Source organism: Xiphias gladius, chromosome 7 (genome assembly GCF_016859285.1).
Source record: "Xiphias gladius isolate SHS-SW01 ecotype Sanya breed wild chromosome 7, ASM1685928v1, whole genome shotgun sequence".
Lineage (NCBI taxonomy): Eukaryota > Metazoa > Chordata > Actinopteri > Istiophoriformes > Xiphiidae > Xiphias > Xiphias gladius.
The window spans coordinates 10,216,787-10,239,278 of NC_053406.1; the positions used below are offsets into that span (position 1 = coordinate 10,216,787).

Here is a 22,492-nt window from a genome sequence, read left to right on the forward strand (position 1 = left end):
AAGCCTGATGGCGGTGTGCTAGCAGGTACAAAATCTGCATGTAGCTTACAATACAAACATTGAGTGGGTATGCTTACTTATGTAATTCGACAAATGAAGTAGACATTAAAAGGCACAGGTTAGTTGTGGACTTTATGATGGACAAGTTCAGAAAAGAAAAGGCACCAAAAATGCGTCAAAATAGACGTAATGAGATTCCAAAACTTTTAATAAACATGACATAAAAAAATATAAAAGAAAAGATTTTATGATAAAACCCGGGCCACTGCATCTGTTGGAGGATCACTGCAGGCAGTGGTGACACCAATAGATCAACTCCTCCTCTGATATTGATATGCCTGCTGTCCTTCTCCTAAATGTCTCAATAAAATACTGTGAAGGTCCCATTGGTGTAGTAAATTGTACCTCCTCTATGAGAGTATTTAAAAAACAGTCATTGCCTTCTTATTTACAACATTTATGCTTTTGTCTTCCTGTTCTTTAGAGGCAGAGAAATTTCACCCAAAAATCAAAGTATCTAACAACTTGGAATTGTATGTTAATTCAGAATGTGATTCAGGTTTGATAAAATGCTGTCAAACCCCAACCCTGGTGATGACCAATGCAGATGCCACACAAACTGCACTTTCAGCTGGTGGTGTGTCTGATACATGTCACCAATGTTGTCTGGAGCAAACTCTGTGGGGTTTTAGTAAAAGGTTTAGTACATTTGAACTTTAATCAGGGGCTGGTATTTGAGGGCTGTGAATGTTTAAATGTTCTGTCTTTAATTGGTGGATTTGGTTTTACAGGGACAGAGTCAGAGAGGAACAAAAGGAAGAGGAGGAGGCTGCACAGACAGACTGGCAGAGTGTCCTCTCACTACCCTGAGATATTCACACACACACACACACACACACACACACACACACACACACACACACACACACACACACACACACACACACACACACACACACACACACACACACATTGCTGCTTGTTAGAAAAGCCAAAATCAGAAGAAATGCACACAAATATACATATTTATGAGAGCATGAAGCAAGCAAAAATACAGGGGATGTGATTTAAATTGTGTTCACGTGGTGTAAAGACTGATGCAGATGCCCTACAACCTCTAAACTTAAATCTGCATTGAACTCTTGTTGTGCAAATAGATGTAATGCTTTGAAAAACATTGCTTGAAACTGATTAAACGCTGTTTTGATGTATGATTTGTCTCTCTTTTTGAATGTGTCCATGTTTTCTGTGCACTATATTTATGTTACTCCTATATATGAAAGTAGATACATGCCTGTGAATGGATTAGCTAAAGGTAAAAACCAAACGAAGAGACAGGCAAAAGATGAGGACAAGAGGGGAGTTGACCAAATGGTGACAAATGGTGACTTTGTTTTAATTCTCAGCAGGGGTCTGCTTGGATCCCTTTGACTGTGTGTTTCTAAGTGTGTGTGTGTGTGTGTAAGGGACAGACGTTGAGGGACGTTTGGCTGCTGTACCAATTTTACCCACAGGGGTTAGGCAGGCGTTTTTCTCTGGTGTCATCAGTTTGTTTTTTAATAACGTTAGGGTGGCCCTCGATCAGGTCAGGCTGTCCACACACACACACACACACACACACACACACACACACACACACACACACACACACACACACACACACACACACACACACACACACACAAACTGAGGAGGCTCCTGCAGGTGTTAAATTATGTTTGTAAGGGAGGAAAAAAGGAACTGTGCCAACGGCTGCTGCTGCCATCTCTCCATGCAGGAGTAGGGTAAGATAAACACAAGGCACTGGAACTGGTTTGTCGTCTCTGTGGTGAATATGTACAAACACCTTTGGTGTGTGAGTGTGTGTATTTGTGTTTTTTTATTTTCTCAGATCTGCTGTTTTGCATTACTCCCCACAGGCAGTCCTAATCTATCATAGCTGCCACTGTCCTCAGCTGAGTTCACAACCCACCATCCGCCACTTTATATCCAGCCGATTTGCACATGAGAATCAAACAAGGACAAACAGGTCGACACAGGAGAAAATCACGCTTGTATTACACACTCGAAAAAATTTACAGAATCTTAGAGGCAGAATGGATGTCAAAGATACCATCTTTGTGACTGAATTTAAGATAAAGGGTAATTTTTTCACTGCATGTGGTTGTGTGTGTGAATACGAGCATGTGTGCATATTGCCCTGCTCTTTACTTCAGTCACAGGGAGGGGGGGTATAATGGTATTTCATTTGTCCCAACGTTAATCGCTGGGAGAGGACAGCAAAAGCCCTGTAATCCAACAGCAATCACCACAAGGCTGATTGATATCACAGGGAGAGAGAGAGAAAGACTGAGAGACCAAGCGATAGACAAGGAGAGAGAGGTGAAAAGGTAAATCTTTGTTATTGTGTCCTTCACTGAGTTTATCACTTACTGTTTAGGAGAGGAAAATAACAGAGACATAAATCTGATGGATATTGAATCAATAGGCTGGGTTTAAACAACTCTGGGATCTGTGCACTCCCTTCCTCTCTCATTCGTTCTCTGTCGCTCTCTCTCACACACACACACACATGCATACAAACAGGGAAAGAGAACGAAGAAAGAGAGCTGACCTTTGTTAGATTTGGAGTTGCCCGAGATGCTGCTGACGCTTTCAGAAAGACAGTGAAAATGGAGGAGTTGATATTTAACTCCACTATGCTAACTGACCCTTCTCAGGTCTAGAGGTCAGATTGGGTGTGTTGTAAAAAAGTAGACAAATATGTTGCATGTTGTCAGAGAAAATTCAGTAAACTTTATTTTGAAAAAGATGAATTTTGGTTGGAAATCTTGAACTGCTTTCATTTTTAAACATAACACATGTCACAGTGGACATTTATTAATTGTGATTTTTACCATGTTAGTTATTTTGCTTTCTTGGCTTTTGGCATTTTATTGTACAGCAAATTGCACGGTGGAAGCGTTTGGTTCGGCTTCTCGCTGCATGTCCACTTGTTTTTTGATGAAACCCCATTCAATTCTCCTCTCACAGAACGCCCTGAGAGGAATCCCTTGTTCACAGGGTCCCAAACGTCACCTACAGTGAGCTGCAAGGGACATCTACTGCATCTGTGTGTGACAATTCGAGTCCACAAATAAACTGTGAAATGGAGGAAAGGGCACTCGTAATGTACAAAGGGATTGTTTTTCCTACTTATTACTCTCTTATTAGCCTTTTTCTGAACTCTCAGGGGAATCCTCTTTCAGTATTTTACGGCAGACTTCTAGTCTTCTGTTCTTTATATGTTAACCTGTCACTGAAAAACATGTTTAATCACTATTAAAATGGTTTTGCCAAACATGATTTGGAGGACACATCGTTTCTGTGCTCACCGGTTACAAGTTGGTGGCTTGTGGTTTTGGTTAAATATTGAAAAATGGCCTTTCTCAGGCTTCACGTCAGTGTTGACTTATTATTCAACCAAGACCAAGATCCTCCATAACCTTAACCAAGTGCATTGATTTGCCTAAACATAACCATAAAATGTTAATCATGCTTTAGTTGCCACAAATAAATACTGTAAGATAACTTACATCTGTTGTCAGCCGTTGTTCTGCAGATACGTTCAGATTGAAAACTTTGGCAACTTTGCAGATATGCTCATTGAAAATCTTTCTTTATTAAATATCCTTTTCATGTTGATTAAAAAAAACAAACACATATTCTGGGCAGCATAATACAGTTTTTATTTGAAACACATTTGCTGCTGCAAATTAGTAGTATACAAACATATCTTTTGGAGACAGGGTTGTCTGTAGATTTGGTTGATAGTGTAAAAATTGAATGATTATGCCAAATACTTCGACACTGATGCATACAGTATATAATCTGGCAACATAATTAGGCTGTGTGTTTTCAGAAGTATAGACAAGTCCAACTGAAATCACATTTAGTCATTTTTAAAATACTGTAGGCCTAAATTGTGTTTTACAATCGAAAAGAAGCAAAAAAAAAAAAGGTCTTGTTCAAGCTTTGCTCCGGAAGGGGAACTCAAACCGAAGTAATCCTGTGCTGTAGCCCACATGTCCGGGGCAGATCGTGTGTTGACAGCGGTGGCACCAGCGCCTAAACGGACCGAAGTGACACATGCAGGTGAGTTTACTCGCTGTTTACCGAGCTGCAGCTGACTGATGTTGGCGGTGCACGTCCCCCGCCCCACGTTTTGAAATTTGCTTTTGTTTTGTTTGCTGATTTGACAAAAATGAGGTGCAGGACACGGCGTGTGTTCATGTGGGTAAGTTAGAGAGGAGGGAGAATCAAAACAGGAAGGCTACTGTGGGTCGAGGCTGAGAGCGTGTAGCTCTCTGTAGAAAGCTGCTGTCTGGCTGATGTAGGGACTGTATGCCAATGACAGAGAGGCGACTTTACTGCTTTATGCAGAGATTTGATTGGCTGTGGAAACGAGTTCCCCATTTACATAGACGGAACTAACTGCACTGCGACTGATCAATGCAAATAATAGGGGGTTCCCTCGTGAAACCATACAAATATCAAATGTATTTATGGTTGTTGTTTTTTTTCTCAGTGAAGAAAACAGGACATGTGTTTTACAGAGAAGAATATATATATTCGGTAGCAGACAAAAAAAAAAAAACAACCCAAAAAACAAACAAAAAAAATAAATAATTCAGTTGACACGTTAATGAAGGTGTGAAATGCTCAGACCCAAATTTGAGCATTCGAGATAAGGAAAACATGTTGATATTATCATAATAAAAATGGCTGAGAATATTGAGTCTCACAGTGTGGTATTTCTATATCAACGTGTCTCCCACCTCTAGTATTCTGTCCCGCGTATGTTTATGTATAAGTGCAGGGAACGCACTTGCGCTCAGCTTGTCTCTGCTGCTCAGCCACAACATGATTACTCTTTGTCTCCTTATATTTTACCTGTACGCCTCTTCAAGTACGCTCTCTACATCACCGATGTGCGAATGACTGGCTTCTTTCCGTCTGTGGTTGTCAGGTTGGAGGCGTATTTGCTCTGGATGTGCCATCTAATCATGTCCCATGTTGTCTATTGGAGCACTGCCGCCTCATTACAGAAGGAGGCGAATACGTGTTGTCTGTCATTGTGAAACATAAAAAGCCTCGTACCTACTTAGTTTGTGCGGGCTGCTGTATGTGTCTACCCTATTATTCCCGGGCTTTGAATAGACGGAGCAGCGAAGTATAACACAGGTGTGGGACGGCTTTGCTGGCATATAGCGAGCGATGATAATGTGAAATTTTATATGTGCATGTATGAACACCACATATGTGGTCATAAAGATACGCCACAAGCATGAGCTCAATAGCGGACATGTAGCTTTTTCATGTCTCCCTGACCATGTCCCTGCGGCATGCTCACTTGTCGCAACGCACACAGCTTTAACTAAGCTGTGGCCCTGTAATTCTTTCAAGGTCATAGCCCTGTCTTATTTAAATGACCCCATACGCTGGAGATGGAAGTACAGTACGCCCTGAGCCGAAAGTTCAGGTGGAGAAAATTATAATGGAGGGGGGGGGGGTTAGATGAAGAGAGAAAATATAAAGAACAGAGAGGACAGAAATGAAAGAGAGGTGAACGGAGGACACGAAATGGGGCGGCACTAGCACGTAGGCTGCTATTTACTTTGATGAAGAAATGTATTTTCCACTCTTGTTTTCCCCTGACCCCTTTACAGGTCTACATTTCTCTCCCTTTTTGTCTCTTTCTCTCTTTCTTCCAATTATTCCATCACTCCTCCTTCAACATTTCTTCCGAACTCCTCCTCTTTAGTGTTCCTCTGCTTTCTCCTGCACACCCATCTTCCCCTTCCTCCCTCTTTTCTCCTTTTCTTACATCTTCCTCCAATGCTGTCCTTTCATGTTCCCACCTCTCTGTTTCTTTCTCCCTTAATCCTTTCATTTGTCCCCTCTCCCTCATGTTCAGCGGCAGGTCCCGGCGCCCAGGCCGAGCCGCTTGGACCCACTGACAAATCGATAGATCACTGTAATTGATTCTGTCGGGGGCTTGAAGTGTTTAATGAGAACCTCCCCCTTCGCACGTGGGCTATGGCGCAGTCCAGTTTAATGGCTAATGGAGCGGAGGCATCCATGTGCAGTGAAGCACTGCAGGTGGTGGGTGAGGGAAGGGATAGGTAAGGCGGCTGAAGGGGTATGGGGGAAGGAAGGCAGGTTTGGGGTGTTGAGGGTTTATCAGAGCAGTTCCCAAGGTGACGAGTCAGTCTAGCTGGGTAATTACGACAGGTGAAGGCTAGATGTAAAACGTCTGGTCTTGGGAGAGTTGGAAGTGTGTGTGTGTGTGTGTGTGTGTGTGTGTGTGTGTGTGTGTGTGTGTGTGTGAAGGCGTGTGGTCACGTGCTTTTAGTTGCTCATATGGTTTCTTTGACCACGTTGTTTTGGTAACCTGTTGCTTGCAGCTTGATCAGTCACAGTCTGTTCTGTCTTTGACCCACTCCTGCACGGGATAACCTGAAGCACACACCCTCACACACAGATGGCAGGAATAATATTAAGAGTGAACCAGCAGAGTTGAGGCTGAAACTGTTGCATTAAAGAGAGAGAGAAGTTTTATGTATTTGTTTTTTTTTTTTTTTAATCTGGGGGTATGAGGCAAAATTGAGAAAAAAAAAACAAAAAGCGTAGGCAGTCAAGATTGAAAGAGGAATCTTTTTTCAGCTAAAAGAGCACAAAAGGCCAGAGAGCAGAGGAGAGAGATAGAAGGGTGATAGTGTGTTTGTGAGCCTGAGCTTGCTTATTCTGTGTGTGTGTGTGTGTGTGTGTGTGTGTGTATACATGGTGGGGATGGGGAATCTTATGGACAGTGAATCATTAATATCAGCAGCCTGTAAGACACTAATGAATAACATGGGAATATATCAGCTCATCCTTTGCTTCTCTCCTCTCCCCTTCACTCTTCACATCCCTCTCTCTCTCTTCTTTAATGAGAAACACCTGTTAGAGTTCCTTGTTAGGCATCCCTTGTTCAGGCCCCATTAGACTCCGACAGTGCGTGTGTGCTTGTGTATACCTCAATTATAAAAATATGCCACTTTTGAGGATGGCATTTTTGCAATTTCAGAATACAGACAGCGAGGTTTTGGTTTGTCATATTGTTAGAGTTAAAAATTAAGTGGCTGGAGAATGAAAAGAAAAACATGTTTTGTCAGTGCTGAAGATGCACAGGAATCTTGCATTAAGCTTGATTTTTGCTGTGCAGTACATTTTATAAACTTACATTGTTGTGAATATACATAAGAAAAAGGAGATAGACACATATTTATGCAGACTCCTAATGTATGTGTAATAGTGTTACTATATGTATATATGCATAGAAATATGTTGGGCTGTAGCGCATAACTTAGTAATGTGTGATTACTTTTTCCAGTAACCAGTGGAGTAAATGATTACAATTGGAAATGCAGTAGTTACATTACAGATGGAGTAAACAGCTCAGTGTGAAATTTGTCTTTTTTGTGAAAATGGAGTTTGTCAAAAATGTTTTCGCTAATCTGATAGACGGAAACATGCTCAACCCTACTGGGAACCAATATAGTGCCAGAAAAACATTAAAGTCATCAGGAGAGCAAGAGCTCATCCAATGTGCCTTTCAAGTGCCAGCTGCAGATAGATTCTGGTACTCTCTTTTGAGCCTTGTGTATTTTGGCTTTTATTTGTTTACATTTAGTCAAATTGGCACCATTGAAAGTATGCCCAATTAGCTATTAGAAGTTCCTGTTTGCAATATACCCATGGATGTACAGACAGTGATCACTGGATTATTTTAATAGTGAAGAAAACTTAAAAACATGATGATTCCCAGGCAAGCGTCTGAAGCGTCCTTTTCTCTATAATTTCTAAACAGATTTATGGATGCTTATTCTCAGTGGACATCAGAGATAATGATATCCTCACGCTGGATGATATCTAGATGTGTTTCTTGCCTGTGTGTTTACATTTGACTAAATGATGACCACGATTTTTGACTCAAATTCACCTCGCGCAGTATCTTTACCAACCCATTCAACTCTCTTACCCGCTCGTGTCCTGCAATTTCACGATGAGTTCAGTTACAGAGGAGCCCAGTGAACATTTCATTACCCAGCTCCCCCTGTAATGTTAATCGTGCCTGAATGGGGCTTTTATTCACATTTCGAGTCCTGTTAGAGGATTTGCTAACATCAGCCACTGGTAATCACAGTTTTAGAAATCACTTGGTTTTGTTCAGAGTTGAAGGGTGTGTTTACCCCCAGCTTCACTGTGAGGCCAACCCTAAATACAGAATATTAGATACGTGGGTGTGGAGGCTTTGCAGCTGTTTAAAGGCATTTGTGTTGGAAATGAGTATCTAAGGTAATGTAACGAGTAAATTAACTAATTGGTTTAATTGTTTAGTAATTAGCAAAGAAATATAAATACTTTTTATTAAGTAATGCCATGAGTAATTGATTACCTTTTTCAAGTTTCATGCCCAACACCGTGTCTATGAGTGAAAGAGTATTTCATTATGAGTGTGTGAGATAGGCAGAAACTGAGGGATGTGTGAGTGAGTGATATACTGAGTATTATGGTCCATTTACACAGATGAGGATCCTGCTCCTAAGTCAATGGGGTTCATTAACTTCCTCATGGTGATGATGATGAATGTTGGCCTTTATAACACATGAACAAATGGAACAGCATAAAACCAAACTGGATTCACTTCTCTTTTTTCTTGTCTTCCATTAAGCTGCTTTCCGTTATATTTCTACATTTCTCTGTTTTCCAGAACGGAGAAATGTAGAAATGTATTCATTTACCCCCTTTGTCATTCTTTCACTCTTCCTTTTACTGTCTCCCTCAGTATCCATCTCTTGTTCATTGCCTTTTTAAAATGTGTTCGCCTACTTTCATTTCACTGTCTTTATCAAGTTTTCTCCCTCATTGCTCTTTTTGTCTTTCTGAGTTTTGCGTTCAGTTTTCTGTCTGCATCCTCTCACACACAGACGCACCTCGTCTTCACCTTAAATATATGTGCGTGTGAGACTGCCAATGAGGTGATTAATGGCTTGTTTGTTTGTCTGTGTGACTATTCCCATTCCCGTCATCCTAATTAAAGATATTTCTGCTGATTTGACTTGGCCCCACCGATGAAGCGCTGTTTATACAGCTGATACAGTTCTTGCTGAGGGCTGTTAAGCCGATGCTCTACAGTAGTTTGATGAATGTCCCTAAACTTACTTTTAGACCGGGACAAGATTTTTGTATTTATTTAATTTTTGTGAAGTATAGACATGTCCAGAATGTTAACTAAGCTCCCTGTGAATGTGTGTTGTGTCTGGGTGTGTGGGTGTTTGTGTGTGTGTGTGTGTGTGTGTGGGCTTGTTTTACTATGTTTGTGAGGTCCTAAAACTGGGAACCTACTATACTTGTGGGGTGCAACAGCTTTTTGGGGTTGGGCTCAGGGTTAGGGTTGGGGTTAGGCATTCAGTTGTGATGGTTAAGGTTAGGGTAAGTGGCTATGGGTATGTATTATGTCAATGAGTGTCCTCACAAAGATAGAAGAACAAGCGTGTGTGTGTGTGTCATCCAAATGATCTTTCCCAGAAATGCTTGCAGTTTTATTAGATCATTAGGTAATGATTTTCTTTTCTACTTCATCTAGATTTGGGGAACTTTGGGGAAACTCAAAAGAAATGGAGACGGTTTATCAATTGACCAAATACCAGAACAAGCTGACATAAGTGTGCAACATGGAGCCAAAGGAATAACTCCAAAAGTCATCAATAGACATACCATAAAAGATTTAAGATATATCCACAATATAAGGGGAAGGTACTGTAAATCTTGGATATATTTACCTAATTTTCAATGCTTCTTAAAATAACACTGCATTTGTTGAATTGTTTCAGTTTGTCATTATAAAAAGCTTAGAAAGCATCTCTCTCCATATCAAATCCACAGAGAGCTGACTGAAATGTTTTTCCCCCTAAACCCTTCCAATTTTTAAACCACTTATCCAATGGCTGCGGCCTAACCCAGTTTACAGTATACTGGGTGAGAAGCAGCAGGGTGCACAATAGACAGATTGCCGTGTTTACAGTCGACACCATTCGTGTTTTCAGCTGTTTATGAAATAACCAGTGAATTCTAGTAGCCGGGGCCTTGATAGTATTTACCTCCACTGAATAGAACCTTTGAGACAGGCTCTTATTTGAAAGTGACCTTTATGTCTTTATCATATTTCAGTGAAAAGCTTAGCTGCTTTTGTTATGCTCCTCTTTGCTGTGAAAGTTTGTGTTTGCTGTGTGATGCGATCTTACCCTTCCTTCATGTTGTCATGCTATATTCAGCATGATGTACATTTCCATACTTTGATTGCAAAAGCATGAGCATGCTGTGTGTGAACGCACTGATTGTAGGGATTCCATTAAATTAACGTGTGAAATTTTGTCGTACAGGACACGCTGGTGTAACCCAGAGCAGTATCCTGAGTAATCATGGTGATACTAGATGATTGTGCACATCACCATTTACGTTCAGTAAAGTAGTAGTGTGCCCTTTACAGTATGTGCAGTGAGGTGGAAAGTTAAGGTGTGGAGGTTTAGATGGTCAGTGGGGGTTTAGCAAGTCTTACTTTCATGTGGCCTCTCACACAATTATCCCTGGGTAATTTAGATTTTCCAGTTTACTTAACCTGCACTTTTTTTTTTTTTTTGTTAGGGAAAAAATCTACACAAACAAATTTAAAACATGTAAACTCCAAACAGAGAAGCCCCGGCCAGCCTATTTGAACCCTACGACCATGCTAACCGCTGAGCCACCGTGCCAGCAGCTTCACAATACAACAGTGAGATTGCACCTAAAGGCAGTAATGTAACACTACTGTGTTTCTATCTCCCTGACTGAATTCTAGTTAAACATAACAAGCATTGTTGTGTTTCGCTCTGTGTGTGAAAGAGTGCATACTGTACGAGCCGCTGTGTGCCTGTGTGGGACAATGCTGTGGAATATAGCACGTGTGTCTGTGAGAGTGTGTACACAACTGTGTGCGGTGCAGCGTTGTGTTTAGGCTAAACACACTTAAGGCTAAGCAATCAGCGAGTAAAGTTTCCTCGCCGCTGTCATTAAAGCTCCACATAAAAGCTTAAGCTGCTTTTATCCTTCTAAGGAAGCAAGGGAGAATGTCAGCACATAATTAAGTTAGATGAAAGGAGGGGAATTAGAGGCTTCCTCCTCTTTAAACACAAACGACTTAATCAGAACCTTGGGCTAAATGAGAGACAGACGGCTACACGATCATGGGGAGGATAAACATCCCTCTCCTTGCCTCCATCCTTTGTGCTCTCTCACTTTTCTTCATGTCTTTATTATCTCTCTAACCTGCTGTACATCTCTCACTGTCTCTGTCCACCTCTCTGGGTCTAGCTTTCTCTGACCCTTTTGTCTAACCCCCATCCACATAGTTGCACAGCCTGTGAACATCATCTCTTGTTCATTCAAAATTATGGACAAGCATCCTTTCCACCTATTTTCTTCTCTCTCTCAACCCCCCATTCTTTCTCCTATTTCCATGTCTTTAACTGTATTTTAAGTTTCCCCTCTCACTCACAGTGCTTTCCCCTCACCTAACCTGCCCTCTACTATCGCTCTGGGAAAAAAAAAAAAAGTCAGGACCTTGAATGCAGCACCCGCAGCATACAGGCTTTCAAGTCTTGGAAGCTGTTGGGCCTTGATGTATGAGCCCTTATTGATTTGGAATATGAAATCCATCATCTCTGACACTGATCGGTTTTTGCATGTACGCCTGCAGAGATTGGCAGTTTACTTTTAAATGATCCTTACAAACACTGGTTTGAAGGAGGACATGACGCAAAGAAGTGCATGGAGAAAAAGGGAAAGAAAAAGCTTCTGAGATCTGGTTTGTTAGATTTAGGTCTGCCTTAAATATCTGATCAAGGTTCCATTCTGAAATGAGATCCACCACTGCGTCAAACCGACACTAATTGAAGGTCTTGTATTTTGAAGTGTGGGACCATCTGTAAATACAAAGCATTTTACAGACAGTGGAATAAGGTTATAATTAGTATTCACAGCTGTATTACATCAGACATACTGCATATGTCTAGGGTGTTTCTCGCAGAGAAAATTGATACCACAGAGCCAGGCTAGCTTTTTCCCTCTATTTCAACTCTTTGCACTAAGCTAAGCTAAAAGGCTCCTGGCTGTAGCTTCATATTTACCATACAGACATGAGAGTGGTATCGATCATTCAGTTCTTGGCAAAAAAGCGAATAAGCAATGTTGAGCTATGCCATCTAAGAAATTGGAAATGAAAGAAGTTTGTGCTTTTTCTTCATTTTTTCTACCTAGTTACTCCTTTCCCGGTTCCCCTATGATCCAGGGTATGTATTGATTAGAAGCTTTTGCCTCAATACAACATTCACACATGGCTGCATCATACCGTGTTTTCCCAACGGTTATTAATGTTACCCACAAACATGGCAGACTTTTCTGCCACCAGTGTACTGTAAATATGTATCTGGAAACACTGGCTGCGTTTAATTTAGACCACAGTAGCATGACACGTGAGAAGTAGAAATCCCAGGGTTAATGCTATTCTCCTTTTTGCAGTCCTCAGGTGGATATGAAGAGGAGAGAAGCAGGCTAGAGGAGAGGCAAAGAGGAGAGGCATAGAGAGAGGAAGGTGAAGAGGGGGTTGAGGAAAATGAGGTTCTGTAGGAGGAGAGAAAGACAGACAGATGAAAAAAAGGAAGATGAAGGGGGCTGTAACAAGTGACTGTTTTCTATGATTTTGTTATTTTTTTGTCACATTCGGTTTCCATTCATTTGCAATGGGAGCTGAGTCTCTTTCGCTTTATTCCTCAGCTTTTTGTTGTTTCTCTGATTATATCCCTGAGTAAAGCAGAGGGGAGGTGTGGAAGTGATGACACACAAAGGGAGAAAAACAGCACGTATAACCTAGACTGAGGAAGAGGGAGACAGTTGTGTTCAAGTTGAACTCGCATGATAAAAGCACACAAGTGCAGTTGTCCCGCTGACTACACCACGCACAACAGCACCACACTGGAGCAGCATGTGTGTTTCTGTGTGTGAGAACATATTTGTGCATATGTGTTTTTGTGCGCATGCTTTGTTTCTGTGTGCGTTTGTGTATGTGTGTGTGGGTGTGAGTGAGTGTATTTCAGTATGAAAGCCTGTTGTCCCACCAACTTCACTTCAGACCGGAGGGAAGCCATGAGACTGCTAATTAGCAGCACAGAGGGAAGCAGCCCCAGCGGCCAATCAAATCTGCTTTTGAAACCGGTTCCCCCTGAGACGCCATAGAAACAGGGCGACTGAGTAACCAAGGCAATGAAATATGATGTCATCTATTTAGGGGTATAGCATTACTGTAATTTTTGTCTTTGAGATGAAAGAAAGATTTTTTTTTTTTGTGAGTTCAAATGCGAACATGTCCCTCTCTTGTGCCACTCACAATTTTTCTGACAGTTCTTGGCTCCTCTCATCCCTGCAGTCTTCTCTTTTGCCCATTTAGTGTTTTCAAAGGGGAAATGTTGGGGAAAGATATCAGAGAGAGACAGGTTCATTCAGAGTGCATGTTGCAGATGAATTGTTTTTTCCGCAGATATGTTTTCCAGCATAGATAGCAGGAGACAAATTCATGGAATGGTGTGTGTATTTGAAGTACAGTCACGCACTTTACTGTAGGTGCCAACAGTATTTATCTTGCTTGGGGACATGCTAATACACAGAGTAAAAGAAACGGAGTGTTGCTTTTAGAATTCTTGATATAAATTTACAAAGAGTTAAATTGCGCAACCCGTTTAGAGGAGGAAGTGACACAGTGGTACATCTACCTCATAGGGATGATTATAAAATACAAAACAAAATGGTATAGTGATCGAGATATGGTGATATACTGAGAATTACTGTGGCCAAGGACAGGCAAAGAAAGAAAGCAAGATAACATTGCAATTAAACAGATCAATGCAGTCCATTACACCGTGGGGACTGTGGAGCCCACTGTATGTGTGTGGTCTGACAGCTTTGTGGGGACCAAAATGCTGGACCCCACAAGTTTAAATGGCTGTTTGAGGGTTAAGACCTGGTTTTAAGAGTAAGGGTACATTAGGTTTAGTTTAGGGTAGGGTTAGAGTAAGGGGCTAGGGAATGCATTATGTCAATGACAGGTCCCCATGAATACAGTAAAACGAGGATGTGGGTTCGCGAACGTGTGTTGGTGTGTGAGCATTTGCATTAACATGAGGAGTCAGGGAATAGATAATTTCTCAGCACAGGATTGGTGTTCGATTTGCGCTCTATCTATTATTCATCTGCTCATCCATCTACCCCCACTACAATTGCAAAGGTCAAACTGTCCTCATATGTACTGTATGCCCACACACAGAAACTCATCAGTAAGCATTAATGCATTGCTGAATACTGCGTGTGCCCTAAAAGATCACTGACAGCCATGCAGCACCTCTCCTATTGCACAGCTTGTAATATTTTACCAAGCAGATGTTGATACTACTTGAGTGGCCCCGAATCCTAACCTCTCTCTCAAATTAGCTGGATGTTTCATAGGTCTGAGTTCAAGTAGTTTGACCTGTAGCAAGGCAAATGAGGCAGGATCGGACCTTTTTTTTTTTTTTTTTTACATCAGACATCTGAGTGGGACAGGGGGATGTTATGTGACTTGCTGATGCTTCTTAGGTCATCTTTGTTCTTAAAGAAAAATTCTGACATTTTGGGAAATAGGCTTGTTCGCTTTCCTGTCAAGAGTTAGATGAGAAGATCAATACCGCTCATGTCTACAGCATGTAACTCCCTGTGAAACAACTGTCATTTTTAAAGTGCTTTCAGCTTTGGACAGAGCCAGGCTAGCTGTTCCCCCTTCTTTCACCTAAGCTAAACTAACTGAGTCTTAATCCATGGGTGATGGACAGAAATGAGAGTGGTATCAATCTTGCCATCTAACTCTTGGCAGGAGAGTAAATAAGAGCATTTTCCAAAATGTCAAATTATTCATTTAATTCCACAAGGCTTTCCTTGTTTTTTCCTTGTTTTGTTCAGCCTCCTCTGGGTAGAGAATTATGGAGACTGCAGTGGAAATAATTAAGGAAAACTCTGATAGCATTTTAAGAGCAAATTTATGAGGCTCATCCACCTACTCAGCACGGAGACGCATTTGGAGAGAGAGCAAACTGAAATCCATTGAAAATGCAAACGATAATGAGCTGAATGACATGCATGGCAGCATGTGATAAGGAACATTTACTATATTTTGTATTCAGGCTCAACCCAAATTTCTTGGGGATGCATTGCACCAGTGGCGTGCCGTCAGGACAAGCAAGGCAAGCACTGCTTGACCGGTTGAAGCTTAAAATAGACATCAATAAGAACGATACCAAAGTGGAAGCGATATCTCTCCTTACATATCAGAACAGCGTTTTGTCCCATAAAGGATCTGATATTGCCTGTTGGCATTCATCTTGTAACTTACTGCCTACTTGTGGCAGCAGCAGGCTATTGTCTCTGGAAGCCAGGTTGACTACCAGCTATCGTTTCTGTCATTTTCTTGGGTGTGGCCATGTCCCATTGGCAAAGAATGGGACTTGTCAAGCAAAGGGGGGAGCAGAATTTTTGGACATTTGTGATGCATTGTGGATAATTCTGGGAACTTTGACAGGATTGGGAATCGAGATCCAGTTCCAGTTGAGCACCTCTTCCAAATAGTCCGAACCACTGGAATTGTATCACTTCCTTTAATCTGAAAGTTAATTCTGAAAGTTGCAAATTTCAAAACAATGACGTCAAACTCATGCATATAGGTTGCTGAAAACTTGCATCAAGAAGGAGTCATGGCGAAGAGGAATAAATGGTCCTAAACGTGGCTTCATTTCACGAAGAGAGATGACGAAAGTGCTAGTTGTAATGTCTGTAGCATGGTCATTTCAAGTAAGGTTGGAAAGACCAATAATATGCTGACACATATTTCTACGTTACATGGGCTAAAATTCCAGGAATGCCATGTGTTTGGCACTCTCGGCACGATTGCCACTGCTTCTCACCTGAGCAGCACGTCTGCAGATTTTTCTATACATAGGCTGTACTTGGGCGGCCACCTGTCTGTGTTGAGTGCACTGCAGTAATTGAGTGGGGACTTGAAGCTTCTCTGTGTGCAGCCACCTAGTTGGCGTCTATCGATAGCCTGTATTTGAGGGTTTTAGGGAACATCGGTAAATTGTTGTCTACCAGTAGTCTCCATGTAAGGTGTTTAGGGGACATCTGTAAGTTGTAGCTACAGAAAGTATCCTGGGTTACACTCTTCCCCTCAACTTGACTCAGCTTCCACCATTCTGAGGTCATATGCTGTGCCACCCACTACCACAAGTAAATTCTCAACCTGTGGGAAATACGTTGTCCGTTACCACCATGTTTAAATTTCCTAGGTTATAATAACATTAGTGCCATGCAGGCAGATGTTGGTATCAATAAAATAGCTTCCCACCCCCTAATCTTTTATGGGTGACTAGCTATAGCAAGCTACAGACAAGTGTGCTTGTCAAGCTTGACTAAGTGTCCACCGTTCTGAGATCAGTAATGATATTGCACATGCTATTGTACGCATGTACAGATGCAGGTGGAAACTGTCTTTCCAGTCTTTTCTTCATAAACGTTTAGAGGTAGCAGTAGCAAATAAACAAGCAAATTACAATGGGATCTATCATCTCAAATCAGTATAAGTTGTCTTACTGCTTTTAGTTGTCATATTAATATCTTTTCCTTTCTGTTAATCAAGATATAGGGCTGACAGTGCAAGATCTGCAGTAGCTTTGAGAAGAGACGTTAAGGTTGGAATACAGGATTATGCAATGTCACTGGAGTGTGTCATTGTCAGTTAAGGGTAAATATTTTGAAGATTACCGTAGAAGGGATTTTTTTTTTTTCTCTATACTGTACATTTGATAAATTTACTGTCAGATCAAAGGAATAATCCTAATACTGTCCAGGCAAAGTGCAGCGTGCTGCAGACAGGCAGCGCAAAATCATGAGACAGGACAGGCCCTAAATTTAAGACAGACTCGCTACTACTACTGTCATGAAAAGGTATGTTTATTCTGGTCCTCTTTTCTCAATGGTCTAGTGGACCACTGCTTTGCACTACATTTCCATCATATATCGAGAAGACTTCTTTTGTGCGGTGTGAGTGCACTGCATGAATCACATACACGGAGGGTAAATCTCTACTGTAGAAAGGTCACTAGGTAGTACTGAGCATAAATATCTTAAATTTTCTTGCGTCTGCCCCCTCTGAGCCAGGGTTGCCCTGAAACACAGTTGTATAACTTTGGCCCTGCTACTCTCTAATTCATCCACTTATAGTACTAATAATGTTGGAGGGAGGATGTAATTTGGCAACAAAAGATAAAAGAAATTAACTGTCAAATGAGGAGGAAAAAAAATCCCATATGGTTGAGGAACTTTCAATAACAATGAATCTGTTTAGGCGAGACAAGAAGTGGAAAAAGATGCGAACATGAGATGAGAGAATGTTTCTCACTTTGAGCTGGCAAACAGAAGAGAAATGTAGTGACAAAAAAGAAGATTGAAGAAATGGAAAAAATATAGAATTAACTATTCAGACTGAATAAAAGGTGCACAGCATCAAGCGATTGATTTTTACAAATAAAGATGGTTTTGCCAAAACTATTTGAACATCCGGAAAAGCATCAGAGGTTTTCTTCGTGGGTAACAGTCTAGACAGAATCAGTTACTGTTAAAGGTGCAATCCATGATCCAAATGGAAAAAAAATATCGAAAATTCAAATTGTATGATGCAATTTCAATTCATTGCAGATACTCTGTGTGTGTGTGCGCGCGCATGTGTGTGTGTGTGTATGTATATATATATATATATGCATGTTTGTATATATATGTGTGTGTGTATGTGTATATATATATATATATATATGTGTATATATATATATATATATATATATGTGTATATATATATATATATATATATATGTGTATATATATATATATATATATGTGTATATATATATGTGTATATATATATATATATATATATATATATATATATATATATATGTGTGTGTATATATATATATATATATATATATATATATATGTGTGTGTGTGTGTGTGTATATGTTTATATATATATACATCTGTGTTCTATTGTGTATATATTGGTATAATTGGTAACCTGATACACAGGTTGCACTCAGACCTGACCAGTATTAAAATGTAGTGATTGCTGCAGCTGTAATGCTGGCTAAATGGCCAGATGGGGTAATTAATCTTGATGTGCAAAATTTTCAAAAGTCTTCCACTTGTGCAAAATCCATGTCTTTGTTGCCTTAATCCTTACTTATCCTGTCTCTTCTACTTTAGCCACATGCCCCCTTGATTATCAAAGTGGATTTGAGGTAAAAGGAAAATGGAAATCAACTGTATTCACTTGGCCAGTCTGTTCTATGGTAAGAAGTCATGCTCTTAGTTGTTGGCCTTGTCAGTGTGTAAGGTGTTGGTCAAACAGCCGGGGTCTTCTACTTAACATGGGAAATTGTTGCTGTTTCAGGATCAGCAGTGAACAACTGGTTTGTTAAAAGGTTGTCGTCCAACAAAGCTGATGTGTGCTGGATTGTAAAAGGAGAGAGAACCACTTTCATTTTCACATTAAAGAGTTGCTTTGCTTTGTGTGAACCGGTCTTTTGTTTTGTAGTTTCAAGTTCAAACCTTTATGTTCAGGGCGTTAGCACTTTTCATAACTTCCAGTGTTTGTTTAGTTTTACTCCATTCCCCTGTGCTTTTGTGTGAAGTGGTGAGGGTGCGCATTTATAATGTGTGTTTGTTTTTATGCGTACATATCAGCATGGGTGTAACTACTGTCTATTTACATTTCATTACTTACATGTTCAGTGGCTGAGTGTCAATGTACACTCCGAGGACTTAACTGCATATTTTTTATGTGTTAATGTGGTTGTGAGTCTGTGATTGGGGAATTTTATTTTCCTCCAAAAACATTGCAGAAAAATAGAAAATTCACTGTGTATTATGTCCAAGATCTATGAATGTCATAAAGGCACCCAAGCTCTTATCTCCATCATCCCAATCATTACTGTTTCCAGCTGACATCAGTATAGAGCCGGCTACCCGAGAGGAACTCAGTGCTGTTTTTCTTCCAGCCAGTGAATTGAATGCTGGTGTGATAGTGTCACGACAATCAAATCATTAGAAGTGACAGTGCGTTAACCTGAAAGCACGTCAACTCAAGAAAAGCATAAACACAGCGTAAGTGTCTGTATTATAGCATTACCATCACTATATGCATCTGTCATATTTGAAGTAACCTGATCATCATCCACATTGATAGCACATGCTGCTACTGGACAATTCATGCTGCAGATGTTACATGTTCATGTAACATCTGCCACTGCCACGATCCAGTTACTGTTTAACAGCCATGATTCAGGGCTTTTGGAAACCCTGGTGCATTGAAAATATTGTCCTCTTGACTAATCCTGAGTTTTAGTACCATTATACTGAGCCAGGTTTTGATGAGCTGTGTGAAGGGAGCCCTAACAATGGTGATGATAATCTTTACGCACTAGTGGTGGTTCAGATGCTTATCTTCATTTACTCCTCTACTTCTGGCATCTCTTTCTTCACGCTGTTTAAATATTCAGCTGTTTAATTTTACTAAGGCTCTTCCCACAATTTCGCTGTTTCAATTAAAATGCAAAGCATTTCAACCAAAATACACTCTACAAGTTTACATGCAAGTGAACAGTAAAAAACCCAGATGTAGCCAATTACTCTAAGTACCCTAATACTGCGTTCATGTCATACAGGATCGAGAGTAGAAATAGGAAAGACTCTGAGTCCAACTTTCATGTAAAGGCTGACGTGAGGTTTTAAAATGTGAGCGACTGTGGCTCAGGAGGTACAGCGGATCGTCCATTAAACGGAAGGTCGGTGGTTCGATCCCTGGCTCCGCCAGTCCGCATGTCGAAGTTTCTTCGGGCAAGATACTGAACCCAAAATTGTCCCCGATGTATCATCGTTGTGTATGTATGTGTGTGGTTAGAAAGAACGGTATCAATAGAAAAGAGGGCTGCATGAATGTGTGTGTGAATGGGTGTATGGGGCAGTAGTGTAAAGCACCTTGAGTGGTTGATAAGACTAGAAAAAGTGCTACATAAGTGCAGTCCATTTAAAAGTACCATATGTACGTTTTTTGCTATCGTGACATAACAAACGTCAGCATTGACAGCTGTTTACCTACCAGTCTAGAAAAAAAGGTTGCGAGTTCAGCATTAAACTTCATTCCTTTACGCACTACTTCTTCATCCTCTCATGTTGGAATGAGGGCAGACTGGGCGGTACAGTGACTCACTATTGCAAAGTGGTATTACGAGACTGGACAGGCCAGGGCTAGGTGGTCCACATGCTAACTTCAATAGAAGAGAAGAAGTGATAGAAACAGAAGCAAAACGAGAGTTTACTTTGGCAATGCTTTCCACTGCTGGAGACAGCTCTTGGCGAGTAAAGGACTGAAGTTTGATGCTGAACTTGCAATGTTTCGCTCGACTGGAAAGTAAGCAGCTATAAAAGCTAATGTTGGCTATGTAGCAATAGCAAAAACTTACATATAGCATCTTTTGATGTTGGTATTCCTTTTTAAGTACCATCATCCAATCACATTGAAACACCACCCACATCTCTGATTTATTCAGTGATTCAAGTAGGTCTGGTGTTGTGGCAATGGCGGCTGTTTTTGCAGAATGGTGAAACAGTTGACCAATCAGAGCTTAGTATGCAGAATTAAAGTTACTTCAAATTAAAAAAAAAACAAAAACAAAAACCAAACACATTTGTAGTCAGCATTTTTTCTACAATAGCCATTCAGTATATTTATATTCAGTAATTATCATTCTGTATACAGTAGTAGTTGTTTTAATTTTCAGTGGCAGAATGTGCCATTCCTGTTTCTGGATTTACAGGATGAGGGATTCACAGGAAATCATCGACATCATCTGCTATATCAACAATCATCTTGGAAGCATCTGTAAAATAAGACATTTTCAGCATTTTTTGACAGTGGATCAAAAAATCTGAAATCTGAAAGTAGTTTAATTATCAGGCTACTTTTAGTAGGAGTAAGTAACTCCCATATGACATGAACATAATGGTGACTCAGTTTTTTAAACAGAGTTATTATAACTTTTGACTCTTAATATTGCTATAGATATATTTGTAATTTGTCTAATTTTTAGTTGATGGGCATGTTGTTTATAGGATTGTTATTAGTAGCTGTTTTACAAATAGTGTTTTGTGGTATTTCTGTTTTTATCATGGAAAGCAGGTGAGACTAATCTAAATATATGTCAGCTACTACAAGGCAATGAATATTCAACTGTTGACTGATGAATACAGTTCCAGATCTGAGAGCGGAGACCAGTGAGAGAGAATCACTCCTTGACATAGAAGACTACTCACAATTATATTATGTCCGGGCCAATGAACATAATTTCTGTCATTATTTGTCCTTCCTGTTGTAAAATTTCTAGCCTGGAAAATATCTGAGCTTTCTGCCTGAATTCGTTTCCGATCCTGTTTGTCCCTGACCGGAGATGATTGTCTCTTGCTAACACTCTGCTCTGGAATGCTCTTTAATGTTCCGCTTGCGTTCTTCCATCCTGTTCGCCTGAATCTCCCCCAATCTGTTTTTATTTTCTACATCCAGCCACAGTCATGCACACTTCACTGAGTTTCCAAGTGCTGGGGAATGGCACCCCTCCTGCTAATGAATAGGCCTTCATGGGTGCATGTTGTGCTAGAGACGGGTTGGATTGTTAGATGCATATGTCTCAGACAACAACTGTCTGATACCCACAAACACACACATACACAAAAATATGCACAGTTGGTATCCTTTTAGGAGGAACATCCAAACTAATGAAGGCTCTTTCTTTTAATGGCAAGTCAATGAGCCATCCAAGCCTAAGTCTGTGAGAGATTCATGAGTGTGAGGTGGTTAGTGTGTGTGTGTGTGTGTGTGTGTGTGTGTGTGTGTTTTGCTGTCAATGATAGTTATAGTAACAGACAGTTCTATAAAGCTGACTGTAAGTACTATGAATGCAGTGTTTATGGTGATTAATATACAGTACAGTATCATAAGGTCATAGTCCATCTATTATACTAACCAAGCATCACTTGTCATATATTATACCCCAACAATGACAATTTATAATATGCCTCATGTATAGATTACTGTATTATTATGATTCCTGTTTGTGAAATAAAACTATAACACAATAACACTTTTAAACACAGACAAGGAATTTTGGTAAATCACATAATACTCCCAAACTGAATGTTCGAATGAGGTTATTTGTCAGATGGTGGAAGGTACACTGGGAGGACCTGA

The 22,492-nt window shown here is 40.4% G+C and overlaps 1 protein-coding gene and 1 long non-coding RNA gene across 4 annotated transcripts in view; both read left to right on the forward strand.

Moving 5' to 3' along the window:
• LOC120792174 overlaps positions 1-870 on the forward strand; it is a 39,580-nt gene extending 38,710 nt beyond the window's left edge. Inside the window, exon 16 of the mRNA XM_040131241.1 lies at positions 792-870. Within this exon, the coding sequence (XP_039987175.1) occupies positions 792-870 (79 nt within the window). The remainder of the gene's footprint in view (positions 1-791) is intronic.
• A 3,174-nt stretch (positions 871-4,044) lies between these two features.
• LOC120792372 overlaps positions 4,045-22,492 on the forward strand; it is an 89,498-nt gene continuing 71,050 nt past the window's right edge. For all 3 annotated transcript variants that reach the window (XR_005707796.1, XR_005707797.1, XR_005707795.1), the window contains exon 1: positions 4,045-4,134. This is a non-coding gene — a long non-coding RNA (uncharacterized LOC120792372). The remainder of the gene's footprint in view (positions 4,135-22,492) is intronic.